Source organism: Adiantum capillus-veneris, chromosome 30 (genome assembly GCF_014529385.1).
Source record: "Adiantum capillus-veneris isolate H3 chromosome 30, ASM1452938v2, whole genome shotgun sequence".
Classification (NCBI taxonomy): domain Eukaryota; kingdom Viridiplantae; phylum Streptophyta; class Polypodiopsida; order Polypodiales; family Pteridaceae; genus Adiantum; species Adiantum capillus-veneris.
In genome coordinates, this window is record NC_140960.1 from 3,839,555 (window position 1) to 3,859,588 (window position 20,034).

Sequence of the window (20,034 nt, forward strand, 5' to 3'; positions counted from 1 at the left end):
CCATGTACATGTTGATGCTTCAAATTCTACTATTCCTAGCATATTCTCACAACCAGGAGAGGAAATCATGGATTTTTCTATTTCAAATGCTAGCTGAAAATTGAACATGACAAAAAAGAACTACACCACGATGAAAGAGAGGGACTTGGAATGATTTATGTCATCAAAAAGCTCAAACATTCCTTATTGCTAAATAATTTGTATTTTTTTTTAGATCACCGAGAACTAATCTATCTTGTCAACAAACGGGAGAATAGTGAGATGGTTCATCATCAAAGTGGTCTGCTCATTTGGACGAGTGGATGCACAAGTCATCCATGTACACTTCTAAGAATTTTCGTAGACACTCTTTGAAGGCATGACTCATCAACCTTTGGAATGTTGTGTTGGAGAATTTGTCAACCCAAAAGGCATGATTTTATATGCAAATATTTCTTGTTCCATGGCAAAAACCATTTTATGATGATCCTTTGGATCAATGGCTAGTTGTAAAGTTTTTAGCAAAGTTTGTGAAGTTTTTAGAGTCTTATAAGACAAAATAATTGGTCATTTATAAGAAATTTGTACAATTGCTTGATCTAATGTAGCATTGTAAGCATTGACAAGGTTCATACTATCCTTAAGTTGTATTCCTTGCATCCATCTAGCATCTTCAAAAGAATAATTTTTGAACTTAATAAGATACCATCGAATAATCTTACCATGTCATAGTACGTTCTCTTCATGCCGAAGGATAGCTTTGGGTTGTAGCACCTCTTCTTGGCCTTCGATTTTGCGAGAGTATTCAATAAGTGGTTCACTTGGTGGCTCTCCTTTGTAGGGCTTAAGTAGGCTCACATGAAAAGCATTGTGTATGATCCAATGGTTTAGCACCTTCCATAAAAAGACCTTCATCCCATACGGCCATTGAGGGAGCCATATGTTCTTCTTGACCGTCTCCCATCTTGACCTTGACCAGTTTTTGCCCCAAGAAATGTTTATTCTTACACCAGTGCCATGTTTTCCACTCAAACTTGGATTCACAGTTCAGTAGAGACCACCAATTAAGCTGTTCTAGGGCTCTACTGATCAATAATCTTTTTGTTCCACTAAGGTTAAACTCGAGAGCCAGTTGATCCTCTTCTTTCCAGGAGCTTCTGTTATAGTCCCAAAGTTGACATAAACATCTAATACCCTTGTTAATAATCTTTTTGGCAACTTCCCTTCAGAAAGGGTTCAAAAGGATGCTTCCATCCTTGGAGAGCCAAGGGGACCAATGAGTTATAGAATTGTGAAAGTACCTTGACAGCTTTCCCCATTCAAAGGACTTTGTTGCTTAGTTGCATATTCAAGTGAGCTTGCCTATCATACCCCCAAGTTTCACGACGGCCCATTGAGGGGCCAACAGCTTTGTCGTGCACCTCGAGCCCCCCTTTCCACTAGCCACCTTGTGAGCATACTCTGGAGCTGTCCATCATAGTTTTAGCCATAATAGCCAAGCATGGCCTTGCTTTGTGAGTGCTACCACAAACTCATTAGGAAAAATATGAGCTTTGCATGGGCTTTGGAAGGATACCTCATTTTAAGAGATTAAGACTAATTTTGTGTTGACTTTGGGGAACAAATGTATTTAATTGGTTACTTTTGAGTAGGATTCTCTAGCCTTTTTTTAGGGCCATCTAAGCTGTGGTCCTCCCAAAGGTCCCTTTCTCTCTCTAGCTCTTGAAAAGTGAAGGAAAAAGGTGTTGTGGCATTAACTACCTCCTTCCATCCCTTTCCCATTCCACATCATGAAAAAACGTGCAAAATCCTAAGCTAAAGAATGATTATTTTTTTCAAAAAAATCCATTTTCACCTATTTTTTTCTCAAAAGTTCATCTCAACCTATGTACATATCAAAAAAAGCTTTTATTAACCTTTTTTTGGACTTACTCACTACAAGACCAATTTTTGAATTCTTATTTTTCCTCCAAAAAAATAACTCTCTCCCTCTCCCCTGCATCTCCTACATGTACCTCTCCTCTCCCTCCCTCTCCCCTACCTCCCTCTTCTCCCTTCCATTGCCTTCCCCCTTTACATCCTTAGGTTTATCAGCCATGTAATGGAAATGGCCTATGAACTTAGAGAATAGCGGAATTAAGAGAATTAGAGTGAGCAAGTTTGAGAGCATAGATGGTGGACTTAATTGGTAGTAGCAACTTAATCATAGCACTTAATTAACTAGGCATGAGCAATACCTTTGTAAGAGAGAGAGAGAGAGAGAGAGAGAGAGATTTTAGAGAATATGACAACAGTTGAGGACCGAATTTATGTGGAGCCGGTCCCCCCTCCAAAAGGCATTTGTATTATAGATTCTCTCATTAAGAGAGACTTGGTATAATACAATCTTTGTGTTCCTTGAAACCTCTTTGACAATATGGAGATGGAAGCTTCATACACAAAGCTTTTGCATAATATCAACAATCAATCTTAGCTTGAAAACAGTCAAGAACTCGTGAACATCATTAGTCTTTGTGTTCCCTAAATCATTTGAGTGCATGAAGATGTATACTTTTATGCATCAACTTGTGCCTAAAGCAACAATTAATCTACCTTGCAATACAATTAATCTACTTGCATTAAGTAACTAATCTACTTGCAATAAACCATTAGCCTTCTTGCAATAAGCATAACAAGCACTTTGTGGAAAGCATTAACTATCCCAAGCCTCAGTCCCAAGACCTCAAACACCTTCGAAGGTGGAGAGAGCTAGCAGGGAATGAGGGTAGGGAAGAGGAAGAAGAAGTATTCCATAGGAGAGAGAAATAATTTCTCACTTATCATCACTCTTCTTGCTTAGCATACATAATAGCATAGTAATGAAGATGGAGAAGATGGAAAGCTTAAGCATTGAAGCATAGCTCTTGGTTGGATTTGCATTCCATAGCCAAGAGTGTTGGTGTAGGCTCTCAACTTCTCAAGGAGCTTGGAGAAGGAGATGGAGCTCTTGCACCTTGCCTAGCACACAATGAGAGTGTTTGTGAGTGTGTGTGGGTGAGTATACCCCCTAAGCAACCCCCTAGCTTGCTTGGGTCGACCCCCCCCTTGTAGCTCATGCTTGAAGCTCATTGGACCCCTCCAGGCCTAGCCAATCATAAGCAGGAGGCATTACAAGCAGCAAGGGTAGCCTTGAGACAAGTGTCCCCCCTTTCCCCTTTGAGAGAGAGGGCTAGATTAATGCAAAATCAATTAGTTAAATCTCCTAAATTATCATTGGACCCCTTGGGTGACCAACCAATAGGCTTCAGGTACACAATGAGGCGAACATGAGGAGGAACTTGACAAGTGTCTCTTTTGCTTTCTTTGTACCATGCATGCCTTGTGTGAGTGTGTGGGTGTTCTCTCTCATCCCCCCTCATGTAGGGCTCGCTCCCTCCTTGTAGGGATTGAATCTTTGACTTTTTGACACCTCAACCCCTCATGCATAGGACCCGGTTCCCACCACAAGCTTGGCCCTTAAGCACTTTAAGCTTGGGCTGGGTTCTCACCTCAAGTGCAACCCTAACATCTCAAGCATGTCAAGCACCTCAAGCATCTCAATCATTAAGCACCTCAAGCATCTAAAGCACCATCAATTGCTTGAACAATGATCCACTTCAAACCATCCACTTCAAACTTTCAACAATGAAGTTACTCAAGGTAGGTGAATCACCACATTCTCTTTCACTTTAAGACAAACACAACCAGAAATTATGAAGCTCTTTAATGAAAGAACTCTTTTATAAATTAAAATATTAAGAGCTCTTTTAAAACTTCAAACATTAAGAAAAAATTTCAGTGAGCCAATATTTCCTAGAGTAGAATTTTTATGAATGCACTCTTTATTCCCTCTTGTTTTCTTTTTCTGAAGTTTTTTTTTTTGGACAGGCCCACAAACCATTATTCACTTAAAAATTCTTTGAGAAAAGGCATATGCAAAATAAGTTAAACAACCTTACCTGACTAAAACTTGAAAGAGGAACTAACTTTAAACATACAGGACAAAGGACAAGACATCACAAAGACTTTATCGTAGGATTCAAACTTCACTCTCGTTGGAGAGGTAATGTGTCTCATTGTCTCTCCATCTGAACTAACGATCTAGACTTGCACACCCTTTTTTACCTTTTTTTTTTTTTCTTTTTTTTGTTTGGGGGGGGGGGGGGGGGGGGGGGGGGGGGGGGGGTTGGTTGGTCCCACAATTGTGAGTGGGGAAATGGAGAAATTATATTATCTAGAAAAAAAACAAATGTCCTCAAGCATGACATGTGACTTGAGGTGTCAACAATTCCATAGTGTATGAGTCCAACCCCAACGAAAACTAATACATGCTATGATAAACCTAAACAGCTTAGTACATGACACCAATCTTTATCTACTAGCTACCCCTCTTTTAACTCCTACAAGGTGGATGAGCTCGGTGCTAAGAAGCACAATATCATCAAATTGTGCCACCACCCAAAGGTTCCTTGATTTTTCAAGACTTGATTGAGGTAGCAAAATTTGGTGATTTGGGTGCACACCAAAACAACTTGGCTATGATAGTTCTGCCCTCTCAAATCAGGTCATCAGTTTAGAAATTATCTTCCAAGTCTTTCGAACCCATTTGCATACTTGGACGGTTTGTCTTTGCAAAGTCGAAAATGAATGTAGAGGGTCCCTAGAAGCCGCCATGCAGCCAGAGAAAGTGTTGGTGCCAATCCCTCTAGTGCAAACCTTAATCCTAATTGGCAAGGCTCCCCACATCACCTTCCATAAAATATATTGCATGTAATCCAGCCATTTCTCCCATATAGCATTAACGCTTCTTAGCCATCGCTCTTTTGGCCAATTATTTTTCCATATTTTGGTGAGAGGGGCAAACCAGTTTGCTTTGTAAGTTAGCTCACAATATGTATCCTAGGTCTTGGGGAGAGAGAACACTATGTCTTTTGGTCAATGCCACGCTTTCCAACCCCAAAGATGGGAGACGGTGACACTAACAGTACTTCCAAGAGTCTAATGATCAGAAGTCTTTCATAAAGGCCCAAATTATGTTGCTACACTAATATTTCCACATCCTTCCACCGGAGGTTTCCGTCATCCCAAAGGTGAGACAATTTAGAGATTCCTTTGTTGTTGGCCTGTCGGGCAACTTCCCTCCAGAAAGGATTTAGAGAATCCCTTCAAAGTTTAGAAAGCCAGGGGGACCATTGACGAGAAGAACCCTTGAAATACCTGAACTTCTCCCCCCATTCCAAGGTAAATGCCGCTTTGTTGCACTTACATGTCAGTTCCCATGTACTGCCGTCAAGCTTAAGGGACATCCAGAGAGGTGCCGAATCTTGTCATGCATTGGAGCCTCCTTCCATTTGCCCCCTTCCTTGTGCTAGAATCAATGAATACAACATAATAATTATAGCCACTCAAAATTGTAATCTTTGTAGAAACAAAAAAAAACCTCTTTGTACAAGTTTGGAACAATTTCTCATCACATCTTTTCGTAGGGTGAGGAGGCACGAAGGCCTACTAAGGGCAGGTTTAAATGAGCACGACGGCAGAGAGATTGCTTTTCACCTTCCTCTCGTTCACAAGAGGTGGTAGCATTTTTGGTTCTTCTTCAACCATTGAGTTGTTGCCTAGTGGTGGGGCTATAGCCTCTGTACCCAATGGCTAGAGTTCAACTTGCATGTAGTGCAATTTACGCAAAATAGCAAACTTCTCAAAAGGAGAGAATACCTTGGCCTGATGGGATTCCTCCATGGAGGACTCGCTCTCCTTTCATTTTCCTTGCAGCCACCTTGTCTAAACCCGAAAGGTTAAAGGGGGGGATGAGAGTTATGGAGAGTAACTTTAAATGAATCCCTACCGTCACATGGCATTTTTGTTGTGTTCTAATTGTATTATCCATTATACGGCCACCTACTGGGTCTACGTCCCTTATTAAGCCAAATCTAGACAGATGCTCCTACGTCCACGTACACTTCTCCTTGCGAAAAAAAAAACAAAGCAACACAGCCTCGATCTACGATCTACGGAGTTGCTCGTGCGTGTTTCGTGTTCAGTCCCTTATGCACTGCAGGTTTCCATCGCAGGGCCATGGCCTCCTCTGCATTCGCCATGGCGTTCTCTGCACCTGCACTCGGACGTCCGTAGGTTGCATCGCATTCAGTCTTGCTCATCCACATCCCCGCTACCTACGCCCAGCATGGGTTCTCTACTTACTTCCGGCTCCTATGATTGCTCCATCTCATCTTGCTCCTGGAGTCCTGGTGTTTTATTCAACCCAATCAGAGCGATTGCCCCCCAGCCCCCTCTCCTCATTGCTCTCTATCAACTCCTTGCTCTCTTTAGGAAGGTCTTGCGAGCCAAGGAGCTGCGAGCCTGCAGCAGTAGGTGCATGCAAGCTCCTTGTAGACATGAATACTCTCTCTCTCTCTCTCTCTCTCTCTCTCTCTCTCTCTCTCTCTCTCTCTCTCTCTCTCTCTCTCTCTCTAGCATTGTTGTGCAACAACACCAGTGCGCTGCCTGCTCTGCGATCATTGCCACTTCCCATCGACCACCATCAAGATTCCTCCTCTATACATGGCACGTGTTTCTCTCTCTCTCTCTCTCTCTCTCTCTCTCTCTCTCTCTCTCTCTCTCTCTCTCTCTCTCTCTCTCTCTCTCTCTCTCTCTCTCTCTAGCATTGTTGTGCAACAACACCAGTGCGCTGCCTGCTCTGCGATCATTGCCACTTCCCATCGACCACCATCAAGATTCCTCCTCTATACATGGCACGTGTTTCTCTCTCTCTCTCTCTCTCTCTCTCTCTCTCTCTCTCTCTCTCTCTCTCTTCCACGCGCCCTCTCCTGCGTTTTTCTCCAGCCCATGCAACGTTTGAGAAAAAGCAAATCCTTTCCTTGAATTTGCCAAGAGGAAATTTTAGGAAATCGGGGTTTTTTTTTAGTTTTTACATTATTTTTCTCTATTTTGAGACGAAATTTCTCCTTTTCCTTTTGCCCTCAATTGGCATTTTGGAAATTGAAAACGACACGGAATTTCTTCTTTTCCCTTTGCCCTTGATTGACATTTTAAGACGGCACGATATTAAGTTGAGACACATTTTGTCCCATCCCTCCCTCACTTTGCCATCTGCAACATACGCTTGTCAGATACCATCCTGACGAAGGAGCAAAAAATTTTAAAGCGCCCACCCTCGCACCCCTAGCTGCTCTACTACGAGGTTAAATTTAACCAAAGCTTTAAAAAAATTGTAGCATAAAATCACTCTCTTGCTCTCTCCCCTTGTCTCTCTCTCTCTCTCTCTCTCTCTCTCTCTCTCTCTCTCTCGTGCCAACCCCTCCACTTTTCCCTTCAAAGCCACAAAAGGCATCTCCTAAAATTCTATCTAATACCCAAAATTGGGAGGACCTACTCATGCTATTAAGAAGTCAAAACTAGTCGTACGTCCTATTGTGCAAAATGGCAAACATTTTGCTATTCAAATGAAAGGGTATCTACAAAGATGCCCCTTAATACACCTGCTTCCGAGAATTGGCAAGGCTTATTTACAAATGGTTTATATATTAAAGAAGACGCCACTTAAATAATAAGGTGAAGGTGTACATTGCACATTAGCATTTTAAAACAAAGAAAGTAAAATTAAAAGACATTAAGAAGCTAAAACAACAAAATATTTGAATGCTTTCTTAAGAAAAGCTAGATTTAATAAACATAAAAAATAATAAAATAAATCTTATGAACTCCTTAGATGAAAAGACTGTTTACAAATTATAATTTTAAAAACGTTTTCATTTTAGAGAATTAATACAACTTTGAAATTACAAGGTAGCTTGACTCTTAAGGTGTGTCTTCTCGACCAAATAAGGTTGGCCAAACCACACTCGAAGACATGTTCTAGCTCTTAGGGCCGTTTCCCAAAAAAGGTTTTATTGAATCAATACTTCACATCATGGGATCGAACACTTGTGAGTACACTATTTAATCTTTGCTCTCTAAAGCCTTTTTAAACATGCCAAAAAGTGAATGCAATTTTAAGAAATAGCTTGTAAAAGGACATGATTTCTTTCTCTTCAAGACTTTTAAGGACCTCCCAAACTCACATGCTTCAAAAATCTTTTTCACACCATTGTCATAGAATCTAGGCAATCATGGCAAACTCTCCTTATTTTAATCTGATTTCAATGATTGTAAGTTTACATCTTCAATGCTCAATTTTCTATAGCACGTACTTCTATAGCATATATTGGCTTGCTTTGAATAAAACTAGTTTAGTGTAAGCCAACAAGTGAAATTTAGCTCCACATTTGTTCTTCAAGGGAAAATTTAGGTTTAAGTTCACCACTCACCTTAGGTGCTATACCCAAAATTGAGAGCATCAAATCCATGTTATCGCCGACTATAAAACTCAACCCTGCTATTTACCCTACTACCTCTGCCTGGCGGTTGTTTCCCAACCTTGCACACCATCTTGAGAAGCCTTGAAGACAGAGTTTCACTTACTTCTAATCTTTTTGGAAGATAAGAGGTAACGCTACAGGAGGTGGGGTTTATAAGCTCTCAATCCACCTCTGAATCCCTGAATCGTATGCCCATTATGCCAGTGAGACGTCAATAGCTATAGTGTAAAAATAAATATACAAGGATATTGAGGATTCCTTGCCCAAATTAATTACTCTTTAAGATGCTCGAAAAGAATCCTCACTCAAATTCGTCTACAGGCTATGTCAGAAAAACAGTAACATTCAAGCCTTCCTACTCACTCTTTGGTCAAACACACGTCCACAACTCTAAGTCCAATGACTGTCAAGATAGCCCCTTTCTGTGTCCATAAAAAAGGACAGTATTATCAGTAATAATGAGCTTTATAAAAACTTTCAAGCGGTTTCAACATTCTTTTCTCAAAGGAGAGTTCAAAGCATAATAAACAATAGACAGCAGTGCTGAACAAGCATAAAGAAATTGCGTCTTGCCTTGCCGCTTCTTTCTATTAGTACTTTACTCTAAAACCCTTAGCTGATACAAATCACATCATTTTACTCCCTTTGTGGTTCTCCACTTCCTAGACTTATAAAACTTGGCTAGCTGCTGTAACAATGAATTTGAACAATATTAAACAAGTGCAAAAATCTGATAACCAAAATACCTTCAGGTCATAGCCCCAAAACTGTCAACTCTGGTACAATCAAGCCATCAACCAGCATCATAAAACAAGGTGCAATCACATCCCTTCCACGCACACTTGAAAAAGGTAGGCTGCTATGATCTCAACTACTTGATTGCATGTCTGTACTTTCCGACATTAAAACAAACATCTACAATTAAGTTCTAACTTACTTATATAGACCTTCTTCTTGTTGGAAGCAATCAACAATCGCGACGCACCATCAATCGTCTTTATTTACGATTAGAAAATAGACAAGAATCTAAAAACAAAAACCCACCCAAACTTATCTATCAGACTTTTCCATCAGGCATGAACAAATCAACACCACAGGAGACATACCCCCAGCATCTTAAAGAAATTTATTCCACCCAACTTCTTAAATCAAACACTAGTGCTAACTAAACAATTGGCTGTACATGTAATGTCAAGACACACTGAAGCACTCTGCAAAGCAAGGACCAATGACCATCACAACACACAGAGAGGACCCATAGATTCAAAAGTCATTTGCTAGGAATCAGATGTGATTATTGTAGCGATCGAGTCAAAGAATTTTGAAAATTACATACCCCCATGACAAGGGGTTCAAACAATAAGATGTAAGACAAACGACGATGCTGGGTACCGATGTATGCCCAGAAAGGGGGGAGGATCAGAACTATATGCAAGCAAAACATGGTGAAAGCTTAGCAAAAGGAGAGGGCCTCACTTCTTGGTTTTCTTCTGATACTGATCTTTAATCCATTGGATGCCAGAGTTGGTGCCAGACTTGACCTTCTTTGCACCTGCAGAAGCGGCAACCTTGGCCTTGTCCATGCCTGTGCTTGCCGCGGACTTGATCTTGCCTGACAGCTTCTGCTTCTGCGGCTCCTGCTGCTGTTTGTGAGCGGCGGCACCCGCTGAACCAGAATTGTTGTTATTATCCCACTGGTCAGCCCAGGTGAGGCCGTCTTTGCTCTCGAAGGGACTGGCCATGGCGATTGGGAGGGAGAAGCTTGCAGAAGACGGCTGGAACCCGACGATTGCCAGAAAGAGACGACAAGGCAAAGATAGACAGCAATGCGGAAGCGTACCTAATTTCCTAAATATATAGTCTAATACGCCACATGTGTTGTGTGCTCCTCAAGTTCAATAACCTGGTCTTCTTCTAGACGTAGTCCCATGGCCCTTGGGTTTGAAAGGCCAGGCACATCCTCTGGCCCATCCAGAACACAATATACCACCAGCCGAAAAGAAACTCGGTAGCCGCAATTCCCCCGCAATGACAGAAATCTTCACATATGTGCTTGTTGTTTGAGGATGCTTACACACCAACTACCCGAGCTGCACTCACAAACATGGAGGCCACGAGTCTTGCTTGGTTGGCCTTTTATAGTAGTTAATGTATAAATAAGATACTATTGGTAAATTGCTTTATAAGTGTTTTCTTTCCAAAAAAGACAAATCAAAATAACCATATATGAACACATTGGTGAAATCAAAATCTGTCAACTGAGATAGAGCACCAACCTTATGGGTAATGTCTTCACTTGCAAATCCTTGTGCGGCAAAGATTTCAATTTTTAGGAGCTATGAAAGGAAAAGCGAAACACCAATTAAACTTTTGGTACTAATTTTAAAATATATATATATCAAAAAAGTGGTTAATACATGGTTCGTTAACTCCAATTGGGATAACTGGCTTGATGGTTAATTATGTGTTGTCTATTTGAATTTACTAATAGTGAGTTGCTTATGATTTGTAGATTGGAATTTTGAGAGTTGAAAAGGAGGCGCCGATAAAAAATAATCCTCTCGGTCATTTTACCTTTGCATAATATTTTAGACTTTTTATTCAATAAGCCACTATGGCTGCTTGTAAATAGATCTAGTGACAACTCACCCTTAGGGGACATGCAATAAGTGATGTGCTCCACTTAAGTACTAAATTGTACTGGTTGTAAAAGAGGGGCCTCCAATTTTGGCACCCAAAAATCAATTTGGTTTAAGATTTTAGGCCTTTCTTTTGTTGATGCTTTCAATTTTCCCTTCCCTCTCTCTTATGCTATGCTAGTATGTTGTGCTATGATGTGTACTTCCTAATTATGTCTACAACTCTTACACTCTCTTACTTTGTCCTTGTCAATCTATTCTCTTGTGTGTGTATGTGTGTGTGTGTGTGTTGTGTAGTCTAGGTGTGTGTGTGTGTGTGTACTTGGATTTGGGAGAGAAGGTGACATGTTGATGGTGAGGTCTGTGATGAACTGTTGCATTGTCCAAGCAACCGGTCTCACCTCTCCAACAGTGGTATCAGAGCTTCTGGTTCGAGGAAAATCAACAGTCGATTTCAAAAAATAGGAGTAATTTTTAAAATGTGCAGCATCGAATGCGTAAAGCAAAGCTTAATCGGCAATTAATCGACAAATCCACAAATTAAATTTGATCATCGACCATCGAAAATCGGTATGTCAAGTTTTTTTTTTCGATTTGATGGCTAACTTTTATGGATTGCGAAGACGGAATGCGAGAGTTGATGAAGCCAGAGAATTTAAAGATATGGAAGAAGTGGTAATTGAGAATTCGATGTTGGACGTCCTTGACGAGAATTTTAAAGGGTTGAGTTTCGCACATTAAGGAATATTACAAAGAGCAAGGACGCAAAAAATTGTAAGGGAGTGGCTAAGTGGTGATATTGATTCGATATTGATTCGGCAAGTGAATACACCAACGACGAAGACGCCAACCAGAGATTTTGAAGATCTTCCAAGGAATCCTTCAAAGAAATCTCAAACCTCTCTTTGCTCAAAGAGCCATACCAAGACGACTATTTATGTCGAAGAATTACCATCCTTGAAATTCTCGGCAGAATCCGTGTGACCCAACCACCGACAAAGGCCTCCATCAGTCTCTGATTGACTCGACGATGTCGTCCTTGCTGTCTTCAGCACTGACAAGGTTTTTTTTTCAAAGTTGTGGCTACAAACACAATACTTTAGGTAGGCCACCCATCCAACAAGTAAAAAGGAGAATCCTCTGGGGACAGTTCCCACCCGTCCTTCCACAAAAAGCTTCAAAACTCCTTGGTTGGTCATCATAAGCATCATTTGGCTCGCCATTGTGTTAAGTATGGAGACTGATTTACCCCTTGTAATTTTCTTGGTAAAAACGCACATTTGCAAGGCCCCCATTTGAGGAGAAGCCATCGTGCGTGAAGAAAAATAAATCACCAAAAAATAAAATCACTCGCCGGAAACCAAAATTTTCACGGCCACGGACGGCGGTTGGAAAGTGGTCGGAAAACGACCAGTCGGTTGGCCGGTTGGCCGTTGGCCGGTGGTCGGAAGTCAATGGCCAGTGGCCGAATTCAAAAGCGGACTTGTCTTCTCAAGGCGGCCACACATGGGCGGATTGGAGATTTGGACTTATCTACACAAGGGCGGCTACACATGGTTGCCTCTCATGAGAGAGGGCAGCCCTTTTGGCCTATAAAAGGAGGCCACTTCTACACACGTTTCATAGTGTGAAGTTGATGCAACAAGGTGAGTGTGAGGTGGTGAGAGTGAAGCGAGGCGGGAGCTCTATTAAGGGTATAATCCCTTTGTAAACTACTTCTTGTTTTGAAGTATGAAAGCCATTGAGTGGCTGCTTTCATGTGGACGTAGCCCACATTGGTGAACCACGTATATCGTGTGTACTCTCTCTCTCTCTCTCTCTCTCTCTCTCTCTCTCTCTCTCTCTCTACTCTATAATTTCTTGTGTGTGAAATCTATCTCTCTCCATTAAGTAATCTACTCAAATATCTATTTAGCTACGGCTTATTTCCTAACAATTGGTATCAGAGCAAGGTTTGCTTGTAGCTAAATTATCTCAAGGAAAGGATTCCTTGAATTGAGTGGGAGTTATGGCGGAGGAAGGGAAGCTCAAGATTGAGAAGCTCAACGGCAAAAAACTACCAACATTGGAGGATGCAGATTGAAGACTATCTCTACCAGAAGGACCTCTATTTGCCACTAGGCAGTCTTGCGAAGAAGCCCGCAACAATGGCAGATGAAGCATGAATTGTCCTTGATGGAAAGACACTGGGAACAATCCGGTTAAGCTTGGTGTCAACGGTGGCCTTCAATGTTTCGGAGATGAAGACCACGGAGGACTTGATGAAGTCACTTGACGACTTCTACGAGACACCATCGAAATCCAATAAGATATATCTTATGAAGCACTTGTTCAATCTAAAGATGGCAGAGAATGGTTCAGTTGCATAACACCTAAATGACTTTAACACAAACATAAGTCAACTTCGATCGGTGAAAATCAATTTCGATGACGAAGTGCGAGCTCTCCTTATACTGTCATCTCTACCGGATAGTTGGGACATCCTTGTGATGGCTGTAAGTAATTCTATTTCTGGCACAAATACTCTTAAGTTTGATGATGTTGTGGGTGTTCTCCTAAGCGAGGAAATACGAAGGAGAAGCACGGGAGAATCATCAAGTGTTGCACTGTCAATGGAAACAAGAGAAAGGCCTAAGGAGAGGTTCAAAAACAAAAAGGGTCGTGATCGCTCAAGACATAGCAAATCATGCACAAAGTTAGTTCTTGAATGTTGGAACTGCGGCAAGAAGGGCCACATCAAGAAGGATTGCTGGTCCAAGAAGAAGAAGGAAACTGAGTCTCAAGAAAACAAGCCAACATCGGAGGCCAATGTGGTAGGTAAAGTAGAGCAAGATGCTCTAATTCTCTCATTAGACAATGTGTCTAATTCCTAGATAGTAGATTACGGGGCTTCATTCCATGCGACACCACACAAGCAACATTTTCAAGATTACACTTTGGGTATGTATACTTGGGAGATGATGAAGCTTGTGAGATTGTCGGCAAAGGTACAGTTTCTATCAAAACTGCTAACGGAAATGAATGGAAGCTTAAAGATGTTAGGCATGTTCCTTTTCTTCAGAAAAATTTGATCTCTACAGGAGAATTGGACGATGAAGGTCACAACATTGCATTCGGAAACAAATGGTGGAAGATCTCAAAGGGATCTTTGGTGGTTGCCAAGGGAGAAAATGTTGGTACACTTTACTTGTGTACTATCAGCACACAACCTTCAGCTTGTGCAGCACCTACAGAAGTTGACAGTGCGGTGTGGCACTACCGGCTTGGGCATATGAGTGCCAAAGGAATGCAAATCCTTCAAACAAAGAAGCTTCTACCAGGTTTGAAAGAAGTGGACTTAGAGTTCTGTGAAGATTGTATTTATGGTAAACAAAAAAGGGTAAAATTTTAAAAATCAGGAAATGAAAGAAAAAATAAAAAGCTTGAGTTGGTTAATTCTGATGTTTGGGGTCCTGCAAGTACACCATCACTTGGTGACTCATTGTACTATGTAACATTCATAGACGATGCGACTAGAAAAACATGGGTTTATGTCATGAAGAATAAGTCCGATGTATTTTCCATATTTCAAAGGTGGAAAGCCTTTGTGGAGAATGAAACAGGTACCAAGGTTAAATGCCTCAGATCCGACAATGGAGGTGAATATTGCAGCCAAGCTTTTGAAAGCTTTTGTGCTAGCAATGGCATTCGGAGGCAAAGGACAACCCCAAGGACACCTCAACAAAATGGGATTTCGGAAAGGATGAACAGGACAATCATGGAGCGAGCACGAAGCATGCGGCTACATGCAGGCCTACCGCTTGAGCTTTGGGCAGAAGCTGTAAGTACGTCTGTGTACTTAATCAACCGGTCACCCTCAACGGCATTGGATAGGGGAGTTCCAGAAGAGGCATGGACAGGTAAACCGGTGAATTATGCATTTCTCAAAGTGTTTGGGTGTGAGGCTTTCATGCACATAGATAGAAGTCTAAGATCAAAGTTAGATGCAAAGTCCAAAAATTGTTTCTTCATTGGCTATGGAGAAGGTGAATTTGGGTATCGCCTATGGAATCCTGAAGATGGTAAAATCTTAAGGAGTAAGGATGTAATTTTTAACGAACAAAATATGTACAAAGATTACTTGAAAAGAAAATAAACAAAAGAAATAGGTGATGAGTACATGGAGCTTGAGGACGGTGAAGACTCAAGGATTGCAAACGGTGACAATGTGCAACAACATCAACCAAATGAAGAGCCTCAACCTATTCCCCGAAGATCTACAAGAGCAAGTAGACCTCCAGAAAGGTTTGTTCCTTCCTTCAACCATCTCTTGATCTCAGATTCTAAAGAGCCGGAATCATACGAAGAAGCTATGCAACACGAATCTAAAGAAGAATGGACGAAAAGCCTGCAAGTGGAGATGGACTCACTACATCACAACCAAACATGGGAGTTGGTTGAGTTGCCTAAAGGTAAGCGGGCACTTCAAAACAAATGGGTGTACAAGTTGAAGGAAGAAGAAGGTGGGAAGAAAAGCTACAAGTTTAGGCTTGTGGTAAAAGGGTTTTCTCAAAAGAAAGGTATTGACTTCAATGAAATATTTTCTCATGTTGTAAAAATGAACTCAATTAGGCTTGTCTTAAGCCTTGTGGCTGCTCATGATCTAAATCTCGAGCAAATGGATGTAAATACGGCATTTCCTCATGATGACTTAGAGGAGGAAATCTACATGCTTCAACCAAAGGGGTATGAAGTAAAAGGTAAGGAGAAAATGGTTTGCAGATTAAAGAAGAGCTTGTATGTTTTAAAGCAAGCATCAAGACAATGGTACTTAAAGTTTGATCGATGGATGTTGGATCATGGATTCACAAGATGCAACTTGGATCACTGCGTCTACACGAAGAATTTGGGAGATGGAAAATGCATCATCCTAATGTTGTATGTTGATGACATGTTGATTGCAAGTGCTAACATGCAGGACATCAAAGACCTAAAAAAGGAGTTGTCTGAATCTTTTTCAATGAAAGATTTAGGTGTTGCAAAGAGGATACTTGGTATGAAAATATCAAGGGACAGGACAAAGAAGACAATATAGCTATCTCAAGACGATTACATCAAGAAGGTACTAGAAAGGTTTGCAATGCAAAATGCAAAACCAGTTTCTACACCTTTGGCTGGTCACTTTAAACTAATGAAGGATATGTGTCCAAAGACACAAGAGGAGATAGCCTATATGTCTAAAGTTCCATATGTTGCAGCGGTAGGTTCTCTAATGTATGCTATGGTCTGGACAAGGCCAGACATTGCACATGCATTGGGAGTTGTGAGTAGGTTCATGGACAACCCAGGTAAAGAGCACTGGCAATCTGTGAAGTAGGATACTTAGGTATCTAAAAGAGACAACAACAATTGCTTTGTATCTTGGAGGAACTTATATTTTTCTTCAAGGGTATGTTGATGAAGATATGGCAAGTGACAAAGATACTCAAAGGAGCACTACGGGCTATGTCTTCACGATTGGAGGAACAGCAGTAATCTGGGCTTCAAAGCTGCAGAAAGTGGTCTCATTTTCTACCACGGAAGCAGAGTATGTAGCAATGGGACGGAGGCAAGCAAAGAAATTATGTGGCTTCACAGATTCTTAGAAGAGCTTGGATTCAAACAAGACAATTGTGTCTTGTATAGTGATAGCCAAAGCGCTATCCATCTTGAGAAGAACTCAGCTTTTCATTCAAAGACAAAGCACATTGAGGTGAGATATCACTTCATACTCACGCTTTTGGAAGAGGGACAGCTAAAGCTAGGAAAGGTGCATACAAGTGAAAATCCTGTAGACATGTTTACAAAGGTGGTCAACAAGGAGAAGTTGAGATTTTGCTCATCTTCAATCGGCATTCAAGGATAAGAAGCCAGGATGGAAAGCAGTCACAGGTTTGGTTTGAAGATCAGTCTCCAAGTGGGAGGTTGTTAAGTATGGAGCCTGATTTACCCCTTGTAATTTTCAAGTGGTAAAAACACACATTTGTAAGGCCCCCATTATGAGGAGAAGCCATCGTCTGTGAAGAAAAATAACTCACCGAAAAATAAAATCACTCGTCGGAAACCAAAATTTTCACGGCCAATCTCAAAGCTCGAGATTGGCTTCGCCGGAATATTATGGCCGGACGGCGGCTGAAAAGTGGTCGAAAAACGACTGGTCGGTTGGCTGGTTGTCCGGTGGCCGGTGGTTGGAAGTCAATGGCCGGTGGCCGTGGCCGAATTCAAAAATGGACTTGTCTTCTCAAGGGTGGCCACACATGGGCGGATTGAAGGTTCCGATTTGAACTTATCTACACAAGGGTGGCTACACATGGTTGCCTCTCATGAGAGATGGCAGCCCTTTTGGCCTATAAAAGGAGGCCATTTCTACACACATTTCATAGTGTGAAGTTGATGCAACGAGGTGAGTGTGAGGTGGTGAGAGTGAAGCAAGGCGGGATGTCAATTAAGGGTATAATCCCTTTGTAAACTACTTCTTGTTTTGAAGTACGAAAGCCATTGAGTGGCTGCTTTCCCGTGGACGTAGCCCACATTGGATGAACCACGTATATCATGTGTACTCTCTCTCTCTCTACTCTATAATCTCTTGCCTGTGAAATATATCTCTCTCCATTAAGTAATCTACTCAAATATCTATTTAGCTACGTCTTATTTCCTAACACATTGAACATCCCCATCAAATTAACCTTTTGTCAGTGGCCGTCAGTGCTTGGAGAGATGGTCATTAGCGCTTGGAGGGATGGGCACTAGCGTTTGAAGGGATGGGAGCTTGGGAGAGAGAGAGAGAGAGAGAGAGAGAGAGAGAGAGAGAGAGAGAGAGAGAGAGAGAGAGAGAGAGAGAGAGAGAGAGAGAGAGATAAGATATATGCTAGGGATGGAGACAGGGAAATTTTCTATATAATGAATGTAATGCGATTTTTTAAAGCAATTTGATGAACGCAAGAGAGGGAAGATGGAAGCGTTTGGAGGGATGGACGCTAGCACTTTGCCATTAGAGGAGAACGAGTGATGGAGAGAGAAGGAGAGAGAAATCGAGGGAAATTTCCTATATAGAGAGATGCTCAAGTGCAAGAGATCATTAGTCAATGGCATATGGTACTTTTGCAATCAACATCCACTAATCCAATTTTCCAATATTTCCCCACCTAAGGTTGCTAGTTTAACTGCCCCACACTTAGTGAAACACTCTCAAAAGGATTGTGTCCTTTGTTTTTGAATTTAGGGATGTGTTGCTTCAATGAGTAGACTTATACCAGATCTCCTTGCTTGAAGATTTTTATCAACAAATGCGAGTCAAAGAATTGTTTTTGTTTCCTTTTTTGAGCGCAGATGTGTGCGATAATAGCTAGTCTCTATTCATCTAATTGTTCTAGATTTTGAGTTGTTTTGACAATTCACAACCCTTCTACTCTAATTCATGTGCAACTCTGAGGGTTGGCAATAAAGCATCAAGTCCATAGACCAAATTAAATGGAGTGGTATTTAGAGCCGTTTTGAATGAAACCTTGTAAGCCCATAGAGTTGAGTGGAGATTCATATCCCAATCTATTCTTCTCGACCTTACAATCTTATTAAGCACCAAACTTAGGTAGCTATGCTTGGCCACTTGCCTGAGGATGATAGGAAGCAGATTTGTTATGAATGACCCTAAACTCGTTAAGAAAATTATCTACCACTTGGTTGAGGAAGTGTGTCCCTTGATCACTCACAAGCTTAATAAGAAGCTCGTATCGCGTGAATATACATTCATACAAAAATGCAGCAATGGTTCGTGCATTGTTCTTCCTAGTGGCTCTAGATTCTACCCATTTGGTCAAATAATTAGTGGCCACAATAATGTATTTGTACTTGAGTTTTGCAAATAGAGTTGGCCATTGTATACTAGCCATCATTATTGCTCTAGTTGTGGTTTCATGAGAGAAATGGGACCCCACTAGCCCTACATGTGCTTGTTCCAAAATAGGAATGTATTCATATTCATTGGCACACAACCTAAGTTGCAGGTCCTTCTCTCATCTATATAGTTGTTGGTCGATCATGGTATAATAACCGCTTCTATTTTGATTGCTCTTTGTCTTCATTTGCTCATGTCTTTCAAAAAAATTCTATTCGTAGAGTAATCCACCACTCCACTTAGGTGCAACGTATATCTAGAACAAAGAACCAATCTCCAGGTTGGAGTCTAGGAGCAGGATCATGTCAGCACAGTGGTTGAGGAATCAAAGCAAGGCTCTAACATTGAACCTAACCTCAAAAATGACACAGATGCTCACCTCAACCAAAGGGAGGATAAGGAACTTGGGGGTTTGCAGCATTCAGCCAGTGGAGAGATGACATTTAGTGAGAGCTGAGAGATGCTCTTGGTTGCATAGATCTTAGAAAACAAATAAGGGAAAAGATAAAGATCAGACTAAAGGTAGTGATGGGAGCAAAAGGAGTCGCAGACTGCCACATAGGAAATCAAAAAGGAAACATGAGGTAGACATAATCACAAAAATTGATGATCAATACAATGACAAGTGGGATGCAAATACTGAACATTACAGCAAGCATCCACCTAGAGAGCAAAAATCAAGTTCTAAGGAGAAATCTAGACATGTAGACCATTACTCACAATAGTACTGAGAATTAGACACACCGAGCGTTCTACTGATCTCAAGATTGCATTTCCTATATTCGAGGGTGGAAAGAAGGATGATCTTGAAGTTCATATTCAAGCATTTGAGCAATACACTGAGCTAAAGGACATTGATGAAGACAAATGGGAAGAATACTTTCCACAAACCTTGAAGGATGTAACACGAAAGTGGTATTACCACTACGCAGCTTGCAAGCTCAGAATATATATCAAGCTTATCAAAGAGTTTTGTTTGGAATACACCAACAATAGAGGTGATGAGGATATTTTTTTGTGAGCTGAATAGAATCAAGCAAGGAAATCTCTCAATCGGAAGCTACAAAAGAATTGACCACACAACTAAATGAGCCGCCTTCAGAGA

At 41.2% G+C, this 20,034-nt stretch overlaps 1 protein-coding gene across 1 annotated transcript; it reads right to left on the bottom strand.

Annotated features, from left to right (window-relative positions):
- Positions 1 to 9,638: 9,638 nt before the first annotated feature.
- LOC147417456 (uncharacterized) lies at positions 9,639 to 10,230 on the bottom strand. The gene has a single exon (XM_086506933.1). It carries the CDS (start codon positions 10,118 to 10,120, stop codon positions 9,851 to 9,853), a length of 270 nt encoding a protein of 89 aa, XP_086363059.1. The 5' UTR covers positions 10,121 to 10,230; the 3' UTR covers positions 9,639 to 9,850.
- Between the last annotated feature and the right edge of the window lie 9,804 nt (positions 10,231 to 20,034).